The sequence below is a fragment of the Haliotis cracherodii genome, unplaced genomic scaffold (genome assembly GCF_022045235.1).
Source record: "Haliotis cracherodii isolate W230 unplaced genomic scaffold, xgHalCrac1.p SCAF_23, whole genome shotgun sequence".
Lineage (NCBI taxonomy): Eukaryota > Metazoa > Mollusca > Gastropoda > Lepetellida > Haliotidae > Haliotis > Haliotis cracherodii.
In genome coordinates, this window is record NW_027266279.1 from 1855467 (window position 1) to 1875181 (window position 19715).

Genomic DNA, 19715 nt, shown 5'->3' on the forward strand with positions numbered 1-19715 from the left:
GACGATATAGACCGAGGTTCATTCGACTAAGAAGGATAATAAATTAAAATAGTAATGGTCATTTCGACCGAGCTGTTTGATTATAATTATTTGATTCACGAAAATTAAATGCGTGAAAGGGCTGCCGCCACTGAAAAATTGGTCCAACTTTGATCGTCTTGGTGGAAACACCTGTTCGTGATCAATAACAGAAATGTGGAGATTCCCGGAACCCGTGCTTGTCGTGCGAGGCGACAACATGGATCGTGTGATCAGGTGACCTAATTGTAAGCGTGTCATCGTACCCTGATAATGTGGGACGTTGCTCATAATATCAATCACTGGTTTGTCAGGTCCAGACTCGATTATTCAGACACCGCCGTCATAAAGATGGAATACTGCTGACTGCGGCTTTAAACAACAAACAAACAAATCCTACCCCTCATTCATTCTTGTGGAGCATAGGTGTGGTGGGGACAAATCTATGAGCATATATAAAAGCTATCTCCTGCAGCCTGTGCTTGTGAGACCACATTAAAATTGCTGTGTGCGACGTAAAACAAAAAATCCAGAAAATATAATAATGAGGAAGACACAAAGCCACTTAAGAACTATGTACAGTGGAAATAAAGTAAAGTCAAACACATTATACAGACAGACAGACAGACAGACACACACACACACACACGTACACATGACAAATGTCAACTTTATTTATTGGCGTTTACCACAAAACCCGAAGTGAGGCAGGTCTCACACGTTTCCCTCGTTAGTGAAACCCACGAGTACAGATATGGTGCTCACAAACCAAGAATCATAATGAGGGCGAACCAGATTTCGAACCCATGACCATTGGTTCCTGGCACGCCTAAGTGGCGCAACTCTGCACCACGAATTGCGGCGAATAAGGTGACTAGGCCACCAGCGCCTACAGAAGGCCGAAAATGTAGAACCATACTCAATTCAAGTCAATCAAATTTTAACGACAAAATCATTAACGCCATTTAAAATTCAATCTATGTTGACTAATTATAACACTTCTTTGAATTATAAATGTATCATTAAACCACAGATATTATTTTAAATCACTTCAGAAACATTTGTTTGTTTATATCAATGGCAGTAGCTGTACCCATTGTATTTCTCGTGACTAGACCAATAAGTGATCAGAGCTGCATTGAACCGAATACATAATATAAAGTAGCCGTGGATATTCTTGGTTGAATGTGTTGTTGGTGTATGCCTGTTGGGTGTATGCATGGTTGGTTAACATAGGTGTATTTTATTGTTCTAAAGTAACAGCTACATCTATTTGTATAGTCAAATCAGTTCAGATCACAGCAATCAATTTTGATTTCTTTGCAAAACGGATCTTCTTTAATGAAAAAGTATTTGGTCTGTATTTTCGACTTAAATTCACAATAGTTACTTAGGACTCAAAAGCCAAATGAATCCGAACATATATTTCACTTCAACGATTGTACACATACAATGTAAAGATAATTTAACTCACAGTGTCAAAATAATTGCTCATGTCACGTAGACAAAATAAAATTACAATGCTAAAGCTAGATATACACAAGGTACCAATGTGAATGTATAAAGGAACTGATGCCGACATTATGAAACAAACACCTGAGGTTGACTGTGTAAGGAAAGCGACGTCGCCTTTACAGTAAATAAAGAAGCTGTTATCCATAAATTATCTCTACTTTGTCATCCCCCAACTTCTAAGTAATGCCTATCAAACAATTCAGCGACAAAATCATTTTCGATTGTACGATTCCGACTATATCATGAGCATGTGTTGATGAATCACTGTCAAATAGTGGCAATACCAGGTGTTCGCGAATTAGCAAAAGCCCAACCCATTTTTGTCAGCCATTCAGGAAACGGGCGTTCGATAGTAGGCGTGGCCCATCATTTTCGGTTAAGCAAAGATAAACGCAAAAATACTTGTTTGGTTAGCCACTAATATGCCAAGGAATCACTTGCAATATATTTATTTTAAACACTGCTATAAATCGCAAAAAGGAATGAAGAACGAAGCTGCATATAGTTTATTTCACGATAAAACAGTGTTATATCATGAAGCCAATTCTGGAGATTCGAATATGCGCTCGTCATATATTGGACGACGATATTTTTGAGAGGGAAGTGTCTTGAGAGTTGTCGCCCACAGATCTAGCTGGGCTACTCATATAAACGCAGTGGCCGAACGATCGAATCCAAAAGTGGGAGAGATATGACAATCGGTATCAGGAGAATCGACGAGAAGATTGTGAGAATATACGGGAAATACAAAACAGCTCGTAGAAAGGACTTGTCCGACATTTCCGATGACGGATTCTATTCAGGGAGTCCTCATTATTGAACTTTGGGTAAATATTTTTAAGCTAGAACATTTTATCAACATTCTTAAACTCGTGGTCGTTTTTCGTAGATCGTTGTTCACAAATCAGTCACTGGATTGTCTAGTCCATACTCGATCTCGTTCAGTCCAATCCCGTTTTAAATTTCAAATCCATGTATTTTTGAGTAACACATGGGTAGTGAGTGAGTGAGTGAGTGAGTATGGTTTAACGCCGCTTTTAGCAATATTCCAGCAATATCACGGCGGGGGACACCAGAAATGGGTTTCACACTTTGACCCATGTGGGCAATCGAACCCAGGTCTTCAGCGTGACGAGCGAACACTTGAACAAAAAGGCTCCCCCACTGCCCCTAGTATGTGTGTAAAGACAGATTTATCAATGAATACGTGAGTGATTGTAGTTTTATGTCCGTCAGGCAAGCTTTTATCTTATTCCTCTCCGGGGTACCAACGGGGATGTTCTACAATATTGCGGTATTGCTTCAATAACATCAATTTTCAATTTAGAAAAAAATAGATAAACAATACATTCATATTTTTGCATGTGAAATTAAACCGTTAACGTATCACTATCATGATTCTTTTTAACACTTTTTTCCACATTTTTAACTCTTAAGTATGGATATTGCTTCTCTAATAATCTTATGGTTTTTTAATATTTATAAAGATACATGTTGATCCAAGATGTGTAGAAATTATAGAATAATCAACAATACGCTGTTGATTTATTCCTGAATTAGTGGAGGCAGGCTGGCCCTGTCTTCTAAGGCGCCGCAATTGGCCGTGCAGACGTCCGCCCTTGGACACGCCAGAAACCTATGACTGTAAAACCCAACTCACTCACGCCTTATTTAGTTAGACGTTTGACTGAATAATGATATAGTCGACAGACAAAAACCAATGATGAAGGGACATCTGACATGATACACGTACTGACTTTCATGTGCAAAAGGTATTTGATTATTCAAGTGAGTTAAGGAGTGATAAAAACGATCTGCAAGTGATTCCAAGACAAGAGACTAGAAACATCTGTGGCCAAAAGCACACGTATGTACAATATCATGTTTTTTCTGCGCACGCTGTCGAAAATTTTGATAAATATTTAAAATTCAAATCGGCAAGTGATTCCGTGGTATTTCATTGGCTATTTAAGATCTTGTTAGTTTGTTTTCGTGTTGTTTAACGCCGCACTCAGCAATATTCAAGTTATATGAGCCTGGACCAGACAATCCAGTGACTGATATCATGACCATCGTTCCACGCTATTGGGATTCGATGACATGCATTAACCAAGTCAGCGAGCCTGACCACCCGATCCCATTAGTCGCCTCTTACGGCAAGCGTAGTCGCATGGGGTGCTGTTGACCTGTTCTGATCCGGCTATTCACGGGTTGGCTATTTAGGATGTCCATATGCCAAAAAAATTCTCCCTGACAGACTACCTGATTGGCTGATAACAGAGAGGGCGGGGCTTGCGTTGCATTATTGCGCTGAACTCTTACACTGATCATGATTTCATAGTGTCACCTTTTTGTTTTTACTTTTTATTATCAGAAATGACTTCAATATATACTTGCGTTTATTGAGAAACATAATCCCGGTGTTCTGTTTAATCTTGATATCAGTTCTTAACAAACATTGATAAACGTGTCCGTGTCCACGTGCCCAGTGGATGCACGGCTTCATTTCTTTTATCATATTAGCTTCAAGCAAATCTCATGATTCAGGTTATCGCCAATCCTAATCAATGTATTGTTTGGTGTCTTTCAAACTAACCGTTATCAAAACAGGTTGTTTTGTCATGCAAGGAAAAGGTCTGTTATGGCAACCTGGGCAGCATACAAATGGCATTGTTGCCATGATATTCTGTTCATCAGCCATTTTTAATGATGTTCTTCTGCAAAACGTGGTTCGTCTGTCTGCAGCCTTATCATCATGACGGCGGTCTGTAAATAATCGAGTCTAGGCCAGACAATCTAGTGACTGATATCATGAGCACCGATCCACGCAAGTACGATGACATGCATCAACCAAGTCAGCGAATCTTACCGGCCGATCCCCTTAGTCGGTATGCATAAAAATGAAGGGAACTAGTTACGATGAAAAATATATGCGTCCCTTATCCATTGGGAAGACTTATGTTCATCTCAGGGATCGACATCTGTGGTGTGGTGCGGTGCGGTGCGGTGCGGTGCGGTGCGGTGCGGTGCAGTGCGGTGCGGTGCGGTGCGGTGTGGTTTTGGTGTGGTGTGGTGTGGTGTGGTGTGGTGTTGGTGTTGGTGTTTGGTGTTGTTGGTGTTGGTGTTGGTGTTGGTGGTGTTGGTGGTGTGTTGGTTTTGTGTGGGTGTTTGTGTTTGTATTTGTGTGTGAATATGGATGTGGATGTGGTGTGGTGTAAGCGTTTTGGATTTGGCACAGAATATTGATCAAAGTGGGTTTTTTCGACAATGATATATGTGGATTTCACACCCAAGGCATGCAACTCTGCAGAGCAAAGGGAGAAGTCAGAGCTTTAAAGCATGAGCCAGACAGGAGCCAGACAATCTGCTTGGGACCGACTAAACATGTCCAGAGAACGAGAAATATTTCGTTTAAACCCTAAGGACAAATTCTTTTACAGCATTTTCGGTAAAAGATGATTTTTTTTAAACATTTGATTGCAATTCAAGTTCATGTACAACACCCACATGAAGCCCTTCCTAGGTGACCCCCGCCATGATGTCACTGAAAGTGAACTATGAACATCCGCACCATTTATTGCACCAGTTTCCCTTACAAAGTATCACTTTAAGATGACATTCTTATTTCTGCTTTTCTTTGCAGGCATGCGTGTTCAAAACCTGACGATCCACGCCAAGACATCAATCTATACCTCATAATTTCAAACGGAGTCGTGAACGTGACACATCATTGTTTACCTTGTCATCTGAATATTATTAAATTAGAAATGAAGTTTCAACGTAACAAAAACTCGGTTTAGAAGTAAACTGTGTTGAGCCATTGAGTCTTTGCAGCGCCTGAAACGTACCTACAATGGTGTTCAGCAATGTCGAGGTCAACACCAGATATTGATAGGAACAAATCATCCACGTAGAACCCTTAGCTAGAAGCAATACAAGGGATTGAAAAAACTCTTTACAAGGACCTATATGCAAGTGCCATGATGTCAAATACATCAGTTGTCAACACCACCGAATATATAATAGCTTCATATATTGACTTATATGTCCCTCCAATTTTGGTTGTAATGGGAACAATTTGTAACGTTTTGGTTGTCATGGTAATGCAGAGTCGTTATTTCAGGAATGTGTCGACCTCCTTCTACATGAGCGTAAATGCAATCACTGACATTGCAAGCCTCGATATCGCTCTGCCCGTTCATTGGCTGTACGTAAATTATCCATGGATCTTTCTTCGTAATCCTGAGTTTGACGATATGTGCAAATTTTTCAATTTCTTTGGATGGGGATCTAGTGACTTTGGAATTATTTTGACCGTTGCTATGACAACTGAAAGGGCAATCGCCATTACATTTTCTTTACAAGCCAGTAAATGGTGCAGCAGGAGACGGGCAAGGGTTGTGATAGTCGTGCTCTTCTTCGTTATTGTGGTGAAGGAAGTTCATTTCTTGTTCAAGTCTGTTATCGTCCCGAAAGATCAGACAGATGTGCTTTGTTATGTTGACCTGAGCAACCCTCATTATCAATATTTTTATTCAAGTGTCTGGCCATGGGTCCACAACATGTTTCTTCTTCTTTCCTTTGCGATAATCATGGTGAGCAACCTCGTGATTTTCAAGAACGTGAGGAAATCGGGAAACAGTACCGTTTCCGGCAGAGGTCAGAAGAGTGTTAGGAACAAGACGAAGATAGACTCACGCGGTCGGCAACTGTCCGTCATGCTGATAATAGACTCATTTACGATTGTCGCATGCACAGTCCCCTTCTCTATTTTTACGACACGCCCAAGCACGCTTTCAGATTTTGGCAGCTCTCCACAACAACAAGGGTTAGGCAATCTGTTATTTGGGATATCGTTTTATTTGCTTTACATTAACAGGTGTGCGAACTTCTACCTGTACTGTGTAAGTGGGGGACGATTTAGACAGGCACTTAAACAGATCTTGTGTTGCCACAAACGTGCTCTGCCAAGGCGTAGTGTCATTGGGACCATCAGCAGATCTAGTTTAAATGATGATACAACGGCAAACGGGAGACGGAATTCCCAGTTTTCAACCACATCTGACATTGTGTCAACAGCATTCACAGCATCTGTGATAACGTTGTGTACAAGATGAACTATTTTAAAATTATAAATGGTTTGTTCTGATGCGTACCTCCATTACACCAATTTAAGAGTGTTATACGATCGTCAGTTATTTCTCTTCGAGCAGAATAAATACTGTACATGGCTGTGGTTTTGCGTTTCTACACATGCTCCTAAATGTGTCAAAATCACTTCAGATCGGTGTGTAACTGGAGGCACGGGTGACCAAGTCGTACAAGGCGCCGCACTCCGGGCAGAGATGCGTCAACGCGGCGTGAAAGAAACCGATGACGGCGGTTTCGAATTCCAGTTGCGCCTGGATTATGTAAAAAGGTTTGTCAGCACCACTCTTGGCTGCAGTAAAGTGGTAAAAGCCTAAGACCTGCATCTCGGCATTATAGAGGGATTTATAAAAAAGGCTCTATGGTATTTTCTCAAATCTCTTGCATTTACCACTTCAACTGCTTGAACTTCATGATCACTTTTAGATGACCCAGTAGTGCACTGTTATTTTTTGCTGAATTGTCAGTTGCATCATCATCATCATCATAATAATAATAATTAGAAGAAGAAAAATGACCACTGCATGGAGTGTATGTGCAGTGTGTTGAGAAGATGAGAAATCATGCAGAGTCCTTCGCTTGGATGAAGTCGTCTGGCCTGAAAAGTGAAACAGAAGGCTTTCTGTTTGCCGCTCAGGACCAGTCACTTCCCACTCGAAACCGTCAATGTGTGATTTTACATCAAAATGTAAATATGAAATGTAGATTATGTAATGAATTTAATGAGACTGTCAAACACATTGTTAGTGGATGCCCAGCTTTGGCACAAACACAGTATCTTAAAGGACATGATGGTGTAGCTCGATCATTTTATTACCGTCTTCACCATGCTTGTGGTTTTGATACAGAGGTCCACCCACGGTACGACCCGGAATATGGATAGGGCGTCATGGAAAATGATAACACAACATTCTTTGGAATAGGCCCATTTACAGCCTTAGACGTATCCAGGCCAACAAACCTGATCTTGTCCTTTTTTATAAATCCAATGAAATAATTGATATCATTGAATTTTCTGTCCCCTTTGACCCTTATGTGATTGACAAGATTGAGGAAAAACATGGCAAATACGCGGAACTCGCCTTTGAAATGTCATGCTTGGATCCAAAGTACAAAGGTGTCCGACTCCCCATTGTTCTCGGTGCCTTAGGTTTGGTACCTCCCAATCTGTTGACTGACACCAGGAGAGTACCCAGGTTTGCTACAGCCCTTCTGACACTCTGGGTAATGCAGAAGGCTGCACTGTTGGGGAGTCTTCACATTCTCCGAAAAGTTCTGGGTGGGTTTGACTAGGCAGCGCTTCCTGGGAGAAGTCCCATTCGCTGTCCGGGCTGCGTGAAGAGGGGGCAAGGGTCCTGAGCTGATATTGAGCCTAACCAGTCTGACTGTGCCAGGATCACCCAAACCCTCTTTGCTGCATTTATTTTACTCTGTAAATAATAACAATAATTAATAATACCTGTTCATAAAACTATTTATATAGTGCCCAATATCAATAATAAGATGCTTAACGATCCTCATAATATATAGAACAATTTACACAAAAAGAAGATGTGCAGAACAGATTGGCTTGACTGGGTGCCAATGAAGGGATTGCAGACAAGGATAAGACACAAGCCGATGAGATGTTGAAGAAAAGTGAATTGCAGTAATCCAACAGTGGGTGTAAAGGAAACATGATTTGAAGAGAGATTTGACTATGTTGTGCCTGATGGATTCTGATATTTAAGGCTCATGTCAACACATAAAGATAGATTGTTTTTCGTTTTTTAAACTGTTGCACAAAATGCTGGGAAAACTTATTTAGCCTTATGTTTTATATCTGAAGTCTGTAAAAGATGTGTTTTGGCCCCTCCTTTCAGAGAAAAGATGTATATCTTAAGAATATTAAATGATTGGTCCCATTTTTTCAAATAGAGAGGTCGTTCTAGGAAACACGTATTGCCCGGTCCAGATTCTGCCAGAACACTTCTTGACCATCCAGATCATCCGTGTACTCTACATAGGAATCTTGACGCATCAACTCCACAATATCGGGAGGCAGGTCCTTTACAGGGATGTTCTCTAGGATTACAACCAGCAGTGTGTTCCGTCCAGTGTAGATACTCTCCATCTTGGCCATCTCAACTTCGTACTTACACCAGTAGCTCCTCAAGAAGTGTCTGGACAGGATGATCACAGTCTTCCTGCTGGATTTGACAGCGTTCAGGATGTTGGCTGCAATAGCCTCTCCAACGAGGAAATCTCGGTGATGGATACAGAGCTTTAGTCCTTGCATCTCTTCAAGCTTCTGCCTCATGTCCCTTACCACAAGTCCACGGTCCTCGTCAGCGTAGGATATGAAGGCATCAAACTCGAACTCCTGTTCCGCCTCTACAGCAGGCAGGTACCCTCTGTGTCTGTTCCGGGCAACGTAGTAGAGGTACCTCAGTTTCCACCTGTATCTGTACACGACGCCTGTCACGGTTAATGCCAAGACCAGCATAATGAGACTGACCATCCCAATCACCACCCCAGTGTACGATGCACAGTTCTTCTCTAGTTCCATGATGATTTCTGGTAGATTGGCCATGTTCTTTTCGCCACCATCTACCTCTGTACAGGATAGTTCCTCCATATCATAAACACTACTGCCTTTCATGTTTAGCCACTTTAAGAAGCTCAGCGTCTCACATGTACATCTCCATCGGTTCTTATGAAGCATTATAAGCAATCCTTTTCTTTTATTGTCATCAATCTGATTTCTAAAGGTTACATCAAGCTGCTCAAAGAGATTTTCAGAGAGGTCCAAAAGTTTCAGATTCCTCAGATCCCCAATGTTGGCATTCCACGTATTCAAATAATTGGACCGAACACTCAGGTATTTGAGACATTCTAAGCCCTTAAAAATGTCCCTTGGAAGAGTATTTAGTTTATTATTTGCTAGGTCCAGATGTTCAAGATTGGATAGCTTACGAAATGTTTCATTCTGTAATGAGTAGCCAAGATAATTGTAGCTGATGTTCAGTATTCTCAAGGAAAGGAAATCATCAAAGAAGTGTGTGCTTATTAAGTCACAATAATTGTGCGATGCATCAATGAATTCCAGATGATGAAGCCCGAAAATCGGCCCAGACCACTGTGTAAAAAAATTATAAGACAGATCCAAAACCTTCACTCTGTTTTCACCAAATGTAATTCTAGGGATGATGAAACTCAGTTTTGAGTTGCTGACGTTTGCATGTGTTCCATTCGGTGGAATATTAATGGTGAAATTTCCCGGCCACGGTATGTCATCAACAGAAACATCTCCAAATTGAGAAAATTCATGTTTATTTGAGTTGGCGACAGGGCAAATTGTACTGCAACTCTCGTCATGTCGTGAGATGTCAGCATAATCCATATGAGGGTTTGTGAGGATAGAAACAAGTTGAGCTTTTGCTTGTACTGAAAATGGACGAGCATGAGACAAATGACCTGAAGAACTATCCACAAACTGCAGGTTGGTCATTGATGTCATTGTTAGAAGGTAAATACCAAACAAAAACATGTTTCTTCGCATGGAAACAGTTTTAAGGGTTTGAGGCATGAGGACGGGCACTCGAGGATCCAGTAATTCTATCCGGTTGTCATCTAGATGTAATTCCTCAAGGACCATATCAGACATATATTTTACGTGTTCCACAGATACGAGAATGCCAGTTCCCCGATATCTGTTAAGTTTATCTGCTTTTAGAATTTTCAATGAAGAATTACGAAGACCGTACAAACTCGCAAAAGCCTTGTCCAACCCAAGATAGGGATTGTGGGACAAGTCTAACGTGTGAATGTTTTGGAGAGGCTCAAATGCAGATTGACCAATATCAGTTATTTCACAATTTGTAATATCGAGGTGCGTTATTCCACTCAAATAGCGGAATGTTACATTTGACACGTGTCTCATGTCACAAATCCCTCCAATCATCAGCCTTGTGATATTGGTGTATTTAAATCCTTCTCCAAACACTGGATTCCTGAGCCCATCTATGTGAAGTTCCTCAAGGGAAACCAAATCTTTAAAGGTTCCATCTGGGTACTGTAGTGGATCATTCAAAGGGGCTTTCTTTTTTGGTGGATGATTGTTATTGACTGTCAGCACCCGTAGTTTTTTCTGGGAGCGGAACAAACCCAATGGGTAAACCTTTTTGGACAGACGTAATTGATTGTCACTGAGATTGAGAACCTGCAATTCAGAAAGTCCGGCAAAGTCATCACGACCAAGTTGATTCAGGTTATTGAATGATAAATCAAGTCGCTTTAGGAAAGTGTAGTTTCTCAATCCCTTGCCAATGCACCAAATTTTGTTATGAGCCAGTGTCAAGTTCGTGGTATCGTGCGGGAGTTTTCTGGGAACGGATGACAAGTTTCGGTTTGTACAGTCGGCAGTGATTGTGTCACTGGTTTCCGAACACCGACACAGCTGACAATCCCTTGCAAGACGAAATTCACCTGTTACCAGAGCCACTGTTAAATACAGGATCTGCAAACAATAAAACATATGCAAATAATTTGTAAATTAATACACGTATCATGCATGATAAAATGACACTGTCATTCTGAATTACGGGGTGGGGGCACGGGTTACCTTGTCGTCTAATGCAGAGTTGCGTCCCTTGGGTTTCTAGGTTTGTCAGCACCATACCGTGCTCGTGCGTTTCACCAAAGTCGTGCACTTCAGAAATCTGCATCACCTCGGGCTTTCCTCCCACATAAAGCTGGAATATAACTTCAAAGTAGCACTCACTCACTCACTCACTCACTCACTCACCCACCCACCCGCCCGCCCACCCACTCTCTCACTCACTCACTCACCCACTCACGTGATGAAAGCTATAATTCTTCCATGATCCCTCTATTCTAAACCTGGCAACATACATGTTCCATTCTATTCAGGATCTTGGATGTTTATGAGACATGACATGAAACTAAAAAGATGATAGTCTCAGGAAACTCAAGTGTTTATCATTCCTTCAATCTAAGAGACAGGCTACCTTCAGTACAAATTGGTATACAACAAACGTACTGTGATTAAAGCAAGATTTATTTTAAATAGATACATGACACATTGTCAAGTGATATTCATTTTTATGTCCCGATCGAAGTTCAAGGCAAGGTCGGGCGGCGCTCTCATACCCATGACTTGTGTATCTTGCCCACACAGGATTACTTTCAGGCCGCTTTAGTATCGCTGGAATATTACCAGAATGCACCCGAAAATAACATCTGTGTGTCACCGTAACTAATTTACCTTTTGGTTATAAATGTTTTCCAAAGTCAAATTTAACTGTGATCATTTTCTTATCACTTTTTCAAGCACACAAATCTACTCTCCCGTTCTTGAAGGTTTAAAGTGTATTTATGTTTACCGTGACTAAAAAACAATCTAATTTTCTTTTCAAAATTTATTATTATAATTTTTCCAAACAATTTTGTGTTTTCTTTACAGACTGTCATTTGAGAATTGACTTTCGGTTTTGGGCCATCATCAAACCTGTATCAACACATAACTTTTACCATCTCATTCTTATGGGAGACAATATTGTTATGTTCGTTTTTGTTGTTGAATTTGTTGAGAAGTTAATTATCTTTTAATAAAGTCGACCTCGTCATGTTTGTGACAACTCTCCAACGTCAGGGTGCACGTGTGGTCCACATTTCTCGAGATTTGCCGTGCTAGGACCGGATAATCGTGGGTTCGAATCCAAGATTAACTCTGATAATGAGTGCCATGCTCGCTGGTTTCACCAAATTCATTCTTGGCTTACCCTTCACGTCAACTGGAATATTGTTGCAAAGGTCAGAGGGCCAAAGCTTGACGCCGGAGCTTCAACGTCGACGACACCAGTGCTTCAGACACTTGCAGTGGGCAGCATATTAGTTAAAATGGGTCCTTTTCACTGACGAGTCTCAATGTTAATATGATCCCTCGGCTCACCGATCGATTGGGTAAAATGGAACGAATCCTTCAAATCCTCCAACAACGTTGAAGGAACTCCTGCTAGTGGGGTAGTGGGGTATGTGACGTGGTATGTGACGTGGTATGTGACGTGGTATGTGAAGTGGTATGCCATGGAAGTGGGGAGGATGAATGGGTGAGTGAAGTGGTATGTGAAGTGGTATGCCATGGAAGTGGGCAGGATGAGTGGGTGTGTGAAGTGGTATGCCATGGAAGTGGGGAGGATGAGTGGGTGAGTGAAGTGGTATGCCATAGAAGTGGGGAGAATTAGTGGGTGAGTGAAGTGGTATGCCATGGAAGTGGGGAGGATGAGTGGGTGTGTGAAGTGGTATGCCATAGTAGTGGGGAGGATGAGTGGGTGAGTTAAGTGGTATGCCATAGAAGTGGGGAGGATGAGTGAGTGAGAGAAGTGGTATGCCATGGAAGTGGGGAGGATGAGTGGCTGTGTGAAGTGGTATGCCATGGAAGTGGTGAGGATGAGTGGGTGAGTGAAGTGGTATGCCATTGAAGTGGGGAGGATGAGTGAGTGAGTGAAGAGGTATGCCATGGAAGTGGGGAGGGTGAGTGACTTAGCGAAGTGGTATGCCATGGAAGTGGGGAGGATGAGTGGGTGAGTGAAGTGGTATGCCATGGAAGTGGGGAGGATGAGTGGCTGTGTGAAGTGATATGCCATGGAAGTGGGGAGGATGAGTGAGTGAGTGAAGAGGTATGCCATGGAAGTGGGGAGGGTGAGTGACTTAGCGAAGTGGTATGCCATGGAAGTGGGGAGGATGAGTGGGTGAGTGAAGTAGTATGCCATGGAAGTGGGGAAATGAGTGGGTGTGTGAAGTGGTATGCCATGGAAGTGGGGAGGATGAGTGGGTGAGTGACGTGGTATGCCATGGAAGTGGGGAAATGAGTGGGTGTGTGAAGTGGTATGCCATGGAAGTGGGGAGGATGAGTGCGTGAGTGAAGTGGTATGCCATGGAAGTGGGGAAATGAGTGGGTGTGTGAAGTGGTATGCCATGGAAGTGGGGAGGATGAGTGGGTGAGTGAAGTGGTATGCCATAGAAGTGGGGAGGATGAGTGGGTGAGTGAAGTAGTATGCCATAGAAGTGGGGAGGATGAGTGGGTGAGTGAAGTGGTATGCCATGGAAGTGGGGAGGATGAGTGGGTGAGTGAAGTAGTATGCCATGGAAGTGGGGAGGATGAGTGGGTGAGTGAAGTAGTATGCCATGGAAGTGGGGAGGATGAGTGGGTGTGTGAAGTGGTATGCCATGGAAGTGGGGAGGATGAGTGGGTGAGTGAAGTAGTATGCCATGGAAGTGGTGAGGATGAGTGAGTGAGTGAAGTAGTATGCCATGGAAGTGGGGAGGATGAGTGCGTGAGTGAAGTAGTATGCCATGGAAGTGGGGAGGATGAGTGGGTGAGTGAAGTAGTATGCCATGGAAGTGGGGAGGATGAGTGGGTGAGTGAAGTAGTATGCCATGGAAGTGGGGAGGATGAGTGGGTGAGTGAAGTAGTATGCCATGGAAGTGGGGAGGATGAGTGGGTGAGTGAAGTAGTATGCCATGGAAGTGGGGAGGATGAGTGGGTGAGTGAAGTAGTATGCCATGGAAGTGGGGAGGATGAGTGAGTGAGTGACGTGGTATGCCATGGAAGTGGGGAGGATGAGTGGGTGAGGGAAGTAGTATGCCATGGAAGTGGGGAGGATGAGTGGGTGAGTGAAGTAGTATGCCATAGAAGTGGGGAGGATGAGTGGGTGAGTGAAGTAGTATGCCATGGAAGTGGGGAGGATGAGTGCGTGAGTGAAGTAGTATGCCATGGAAGTGGGGAGGATGAGTGGGTGAGTGAAGTAGTATGCCATGGAAGTGGGGAGGATGAGTGGGTGAGTGAAGTAGTATGCCATGGAAGTGGGGAGGATGAGTGGGTGAGTGAAGTGGTATGCCATGGAAGTGGGGAGGATGAGTGGGTGAGTGAAGTAGTATGCCATGGAAGTGGGGAGGATGAGTGGGTGAGTGAAGTAGTATGCCATGGAAGTGGGGAGGATGAGTGGGTGAGTGAAGTAGTATGCCATGGAAGTGGGGAGGATGAGTGGGTGAGTGAAGTAGTATGCCATAGAAGTGGGGAGGATGAGTGGGTGAGTGAAGTAGTATGCCATGGAAGTGGGGAGGATGAGTGGGTGAGTGAAGTAGTATGCCATGGAAGTGGGGAGGATGAGTGGGTGAGTGAAGTAGTATGCCATGGAAGTGGGGAGGATGAGTGGGTGAGTGAAGTAGTATGCCATGGAAGTGGGGAGGATGAGTGGGTGTGTGACGTGGTATGCCATGGAAGTGGGGAGGATGAGTGAGTGTGTGAAGTGGTATGCCATGGAAGTGGGGAGGATGAGTGGGTGAGTGAAGTGGTATGCCATAGAAGTGGGGAGGATGAGTGAGTGAGTAAAGTAGTATGCCATGGAAGTGGGGAGGATGAGTGGGTGAGTGAAGTAGTATGCCATGGAAGTGGGGAGGATGAGTGGGTGAGTGAAGTAGTATGCCATGGAAGTGGGGAGGATGAGTGGGTGAGTGAAGTAGTATGCCATGGAAGTGGGGAGGATGAGTGGGTGAGTGAAGTGGTATGCCATAGAAGTGGGGAGGATGAGTGGGTGTGTGAAGTGGTATGCCATGGAAGTGGGGAGGATGAGTGAGTGAGTTAAGTGGTATGCCATGGAAGTGGGGAGGATGAGTGGGTGAGTGAAGTAGTATGCCATGGAAGTGGGGAGGATGAGTGGGTGTTAGACGTGGTATGCCATGGAAGTGGGGAGGATGAGTGAGTGTGTGAAGTGGTATGCCATGGAAGTGGGGAGGATGAGTGGGTGAGTGAAGTGGTATGCCATAGAAGTGGGGAGGATGAGTGGGTGTGTGAAGTGGTATGCCATGGGAGTGGGGAGGATGAGTGAGTGAGTTAAGTGGTATGCCATGGAAGTGGTGAGGATGAGTGGGTGAGTGAAGTGGTATGCCATGGAAGTGGGGAGGATGAGTGGGTGAGTGAAGTAGTATGCCATGGAAGTGGGGAGGATGAGTGAGTGTGTGAAGTGGTATGCCATGGAAGTGGGGAGGATGAGTGGGTGTGTGAAGTGGTATGCCATGGAAGTGGGGAGGATGAGTGGGTGAGTGAAGTAGTATGCCATGGAAGTGGGGAGGATGAGTGGGTGAGTGAAGTAGTATGCCATGGAAGTGGGGAGGATGAGTGGGTGAGTGAAGTAGTATGCCATGGAAGATGGGAGGATGAGTGGGTGAGTGAAGTAGTATGCCATGGAAGTGGGGAGGATGAGTGGGTGTGTGAAGTGGTATGCCATGGAAGTGGGGAGGATGAGTGGGTGAGTGAAGTAGTATGCCATGGAAGTGGGGAGGATGAGTGGGTGAGTGAAGTAGTATGCCATAGAAGTGGGGAGTATGAGTGAGTGTGTGAAGTGGTATGCCATAGAAGTGGGGAGGATGAGTGAGTGAGTGAAGTGGTATGCCATGGAAGTGGGGAGGATGAGTGACTGAGTGAAGTGGTGTGTCACAGGGTGTAGTGAGGTTGATTAGTGGGTGTGTGAAGTGGTGTGTCACAGGGTGTAGTGAGGTTGATTAGTGGGTGTGTGAAGTGGTGTGTCACTGGCTGTAAGAAGTGGATAAGTGGGTGTGTGAAGTGGTGTGTCACTGGGTGTAGTGAGGTTGATTAGTGGGTGAGTGAAGTAGTATGTCACTGGGTGTGGTGAGGTTGATGAGAGGGGGTTGAAGTGGTGTGTCAATGGATGTAACGAGATGGACAAGTTGGTGAGTGGTTAGTAGATGACGGGTTTAGTTTTGCAACTATTCAGTGTAAGTAACCAATATGTATCGACAGAGAAAGACCAGGGTTGATCAAATCCATAACAACAACTGCATGTAAACCATCACAAAGTCACCGTGCCAGACCACCCGGTCACATCAGTTGCCTCTTACGACAAGCATGGGATGCTGAATATGTGGATCTAACGTGGATCTTCACGGGATCCGATGTGAAGTTTTCGCGTTGATGTTGAACAGCTACTATACAATATTCAACGTGACCAGATGGGGAATGGTTGTGTTGATAAATAAATCATAGCTTCGAATTATGAAAAAAATTCCAGATACTTTTTGGTGGCGTCAACATCATGTCAATATATGTCTAAAATTCATAGCCGCAGGGTATTAAATGGTGACCTCGGGATGAGACGTCTTGATATCCTGGCTTCAAGATATGGCATCCCGATATCTCGTACTTCTTAGTTAGATACGAAATACTGGACTTGGGCTATAAGGATATTACAGATGACCTCAAACTGGAAAGTCGAAGCGATGAGTTGGATATTCCTGGCCTCAAGATGTTAAATCGTGACTTCTATTTATTATCTCAAGGCCTCCAAATACTAACGTGGCAGTCATTTTACATCAAAACTTTGCCTCAATAATTAAATATTGCATCGAGAAGATGTAGACAAGGTCTTGAGATATTATACCAAGGACTCGAGCTATTAAGTGGTGATCTCTTGATATTATCCCAAGGCCTCGAGCTATTAAGTGGTGATCTCTTGATATTATCCCAAGGCCTCGAGCTATTAAGTGGTGATCTCTTGATATTATCCCAAGGCCTCGAGCTATTAAGTGGTGATCTCTTGATATTATCCCAAGGCCTCGAGCTATTAAGTGGTGATCTCTTGACATTATCCCAAGGCCTCGTGCTATTAAGTGGTGATCTCTAGATATTAATCCTGGACTCAACCCATAAAGTCGTTATCTCTAGATGTTAGTCCTGGACTCAAGCTATAAAGTCATGATCTCTAGATATTACTCCTGGAATCAAGCTATAAAGTCTTTGTCTTTAGATATTAGTACTGGACAAGCTATAAAGTCGTGATCTTTAGACAGCACTACTGACCTCGAGCTTTTAAGTCGTGATATCTACTTATGAACCTCTGATGACGTCACACGACAGTAACAAAAGTTTCCTTTAAATGTTAATACAGGCTTTCACTGTTTATAAACAAACATGGCGTCGCCCTGGATAAACTACAGGGATAATTTCTATCATTATCAAAAGAACAGTCTAATATACTAAAAATCAGTGTCTAACTGTAACGTAGCTAAGGCATTTTATAAGTTTTGGCAACTTTGGAGATATAAATTTCGAAACAATTTTGCGAGGGCACGAGGCCTTTCCAAGCGGGATCAATAGCCATATCTGTGCTTGTAGACCCCTGCGGCTTGAAACGCGTGTGTGTTTGGGGATAGTAAATATCCTGTATTAATACAATACAATGGTTATTCCTAATGCAGGATATTTATCATCAAGCACACGCGTGATACCCCCCCCCCCCCCCCCCCCCCCTCTCTCTCTCTCTCCATTACAAAGTAGTAACAAATAGTTACGTGACGTGTTAACATTTAGGAAATTATGACGTCACAAACAACTTACGCCTATAGATATAGATATAGATATATAGATATAGATATACATATAGATATATAGATATAGATATATTATCACCCGGCCTCAACCTAGTAAGTTGTGATCTGAAAGTAAGTATCACGTAAAGTCAAAATATTGCTGCCTTAATTTCTTGTTTCACTGTGTTCATACCACGAATGTGAATTGATTTTGAAGTTAGGTTCTTATTTATTATTCCTTCTTCTTAATACAATTATTGTTAACAATTAATCATAGACAACATTATCTGTTCTGTGGAAAAGTGATTTTCACAACATCTTGCCAATGGACATTAGTTGCATTTACGGCGTTATAAGGGTTATTTTTCCCTTGCCCCTTTGTTAACTTCAGACCTAAGTACTTACATATATGTGCAAAAGCATCGTTGAGGAAGTATCACGTATCAGCGTCCTCGCGTCAGGACACCGTTTACAGACGTGGGGGTTTTGTGTGGATATTCAGACTTTGTACTGACATATACTTCCTGGTATTTACAGCTATCGATTCAAGCCAACACTCATGCTACTTGTCCGGTTTAAGTCTTTCTACGCCAGTCAGACAGAAGCTTTTCCTGTTTGGGCAGCAGTGTTGAAAGCGTTAGTCGGACATATTGGGATATTAAATCAATACAACTTGAAACTGCGCACGCACTTAAGTACAAAAAAATGTTGTGAATCCACTTGCGATTAGGGGGAGTTAACCCCGCTGTTCTATGGAATCCGAGAAGGGACTTTGTTGCATTGTTGCCTTCTCGCCCTTACCAAAACAAGCAAAAAGTGTCAAAATTAACCAAAACGCGACAATGTGACATTTTCGCAATTTGTCGCATTGTCGTTTTATCGCCCTTTGAATAATCTTGTATATTTTACCAAAGGGCGACATGGGACATTTTTCCGGGTCGAAATCTGTTCCCATGTTGCATTGTCGCCCCATCAAAAGATAATTTTGACATTTTGCTGTGGTAAGACTCTACGACTTCACCATGCATATTGATGGTGTATTTAACACCGTTTTCGACATCACCATGTTTATTGATGGTGTATTTAACACCGTTTTCGACATCACCATGTATGTTGATGGTGTATTTAACACCGTCTTTGACATCACCATGTATGTTGACGGTGTATTTAACGCCATCTTCGACATCACCATGTATATTGATAGTGTCTTTAACACCGTCTTCGACATCACCATGTATGTTGATGGTGTATTTAAAACCGTCTTCGACATCACCATGTATGTTGATGGTGTATTTAAAACCGTCTTCGACATCACCATGTTTATTGATTGTGTATTTAAAACCGTCTTCGACATCACCATGTTTATTGATGGTGTGTTTAACACCGTCTTCGACATCACCATGTTTTTTGATGGTGTATTTAACACCGTCTTCGACATCACCATGTTTCTTGATGGTGTATTTAACACCGTCTTCGACATCACCATGTTTATTAATGGTGTATTTAACACTGTGTTTGACATAATCATGTATATTGATGGCGTATTTAACACCGTCTTCGACATCACCATGTTTATTGATGGTGTATTTAACACCGTTTTTGACATCACCATATATAGTGATAGTGTATGTAAGACCGTCTTTAAC

At 42.8% G+C, this 19715-nt stretch overlaps 1 protein-coding gene across 1 annotated transcript; it reads right to left on the reverse strand.

Moving 5' to 3' along the window:
* Positions 1-8608: 8608 nt before the first annotated feature.
* Positions 8609-18492, reverse strand: LOC139471792 (toll-like receptor 4). The gene is made up of 2 exons (XM_071254284.1): positions 18475-18492; positions 8609-11179 (listed from the first exon to the last, which is right to left on the reverse strand). Exons 1-2 carry the CDS (start codon positions 18490-18492, stop codon positions 8609-8611), a joined length of 2589 nt encoding a protein of 862 aa, XP_071110385.1.
* Positions 18493-19715: the final 1223 nt, after the last annotated feature.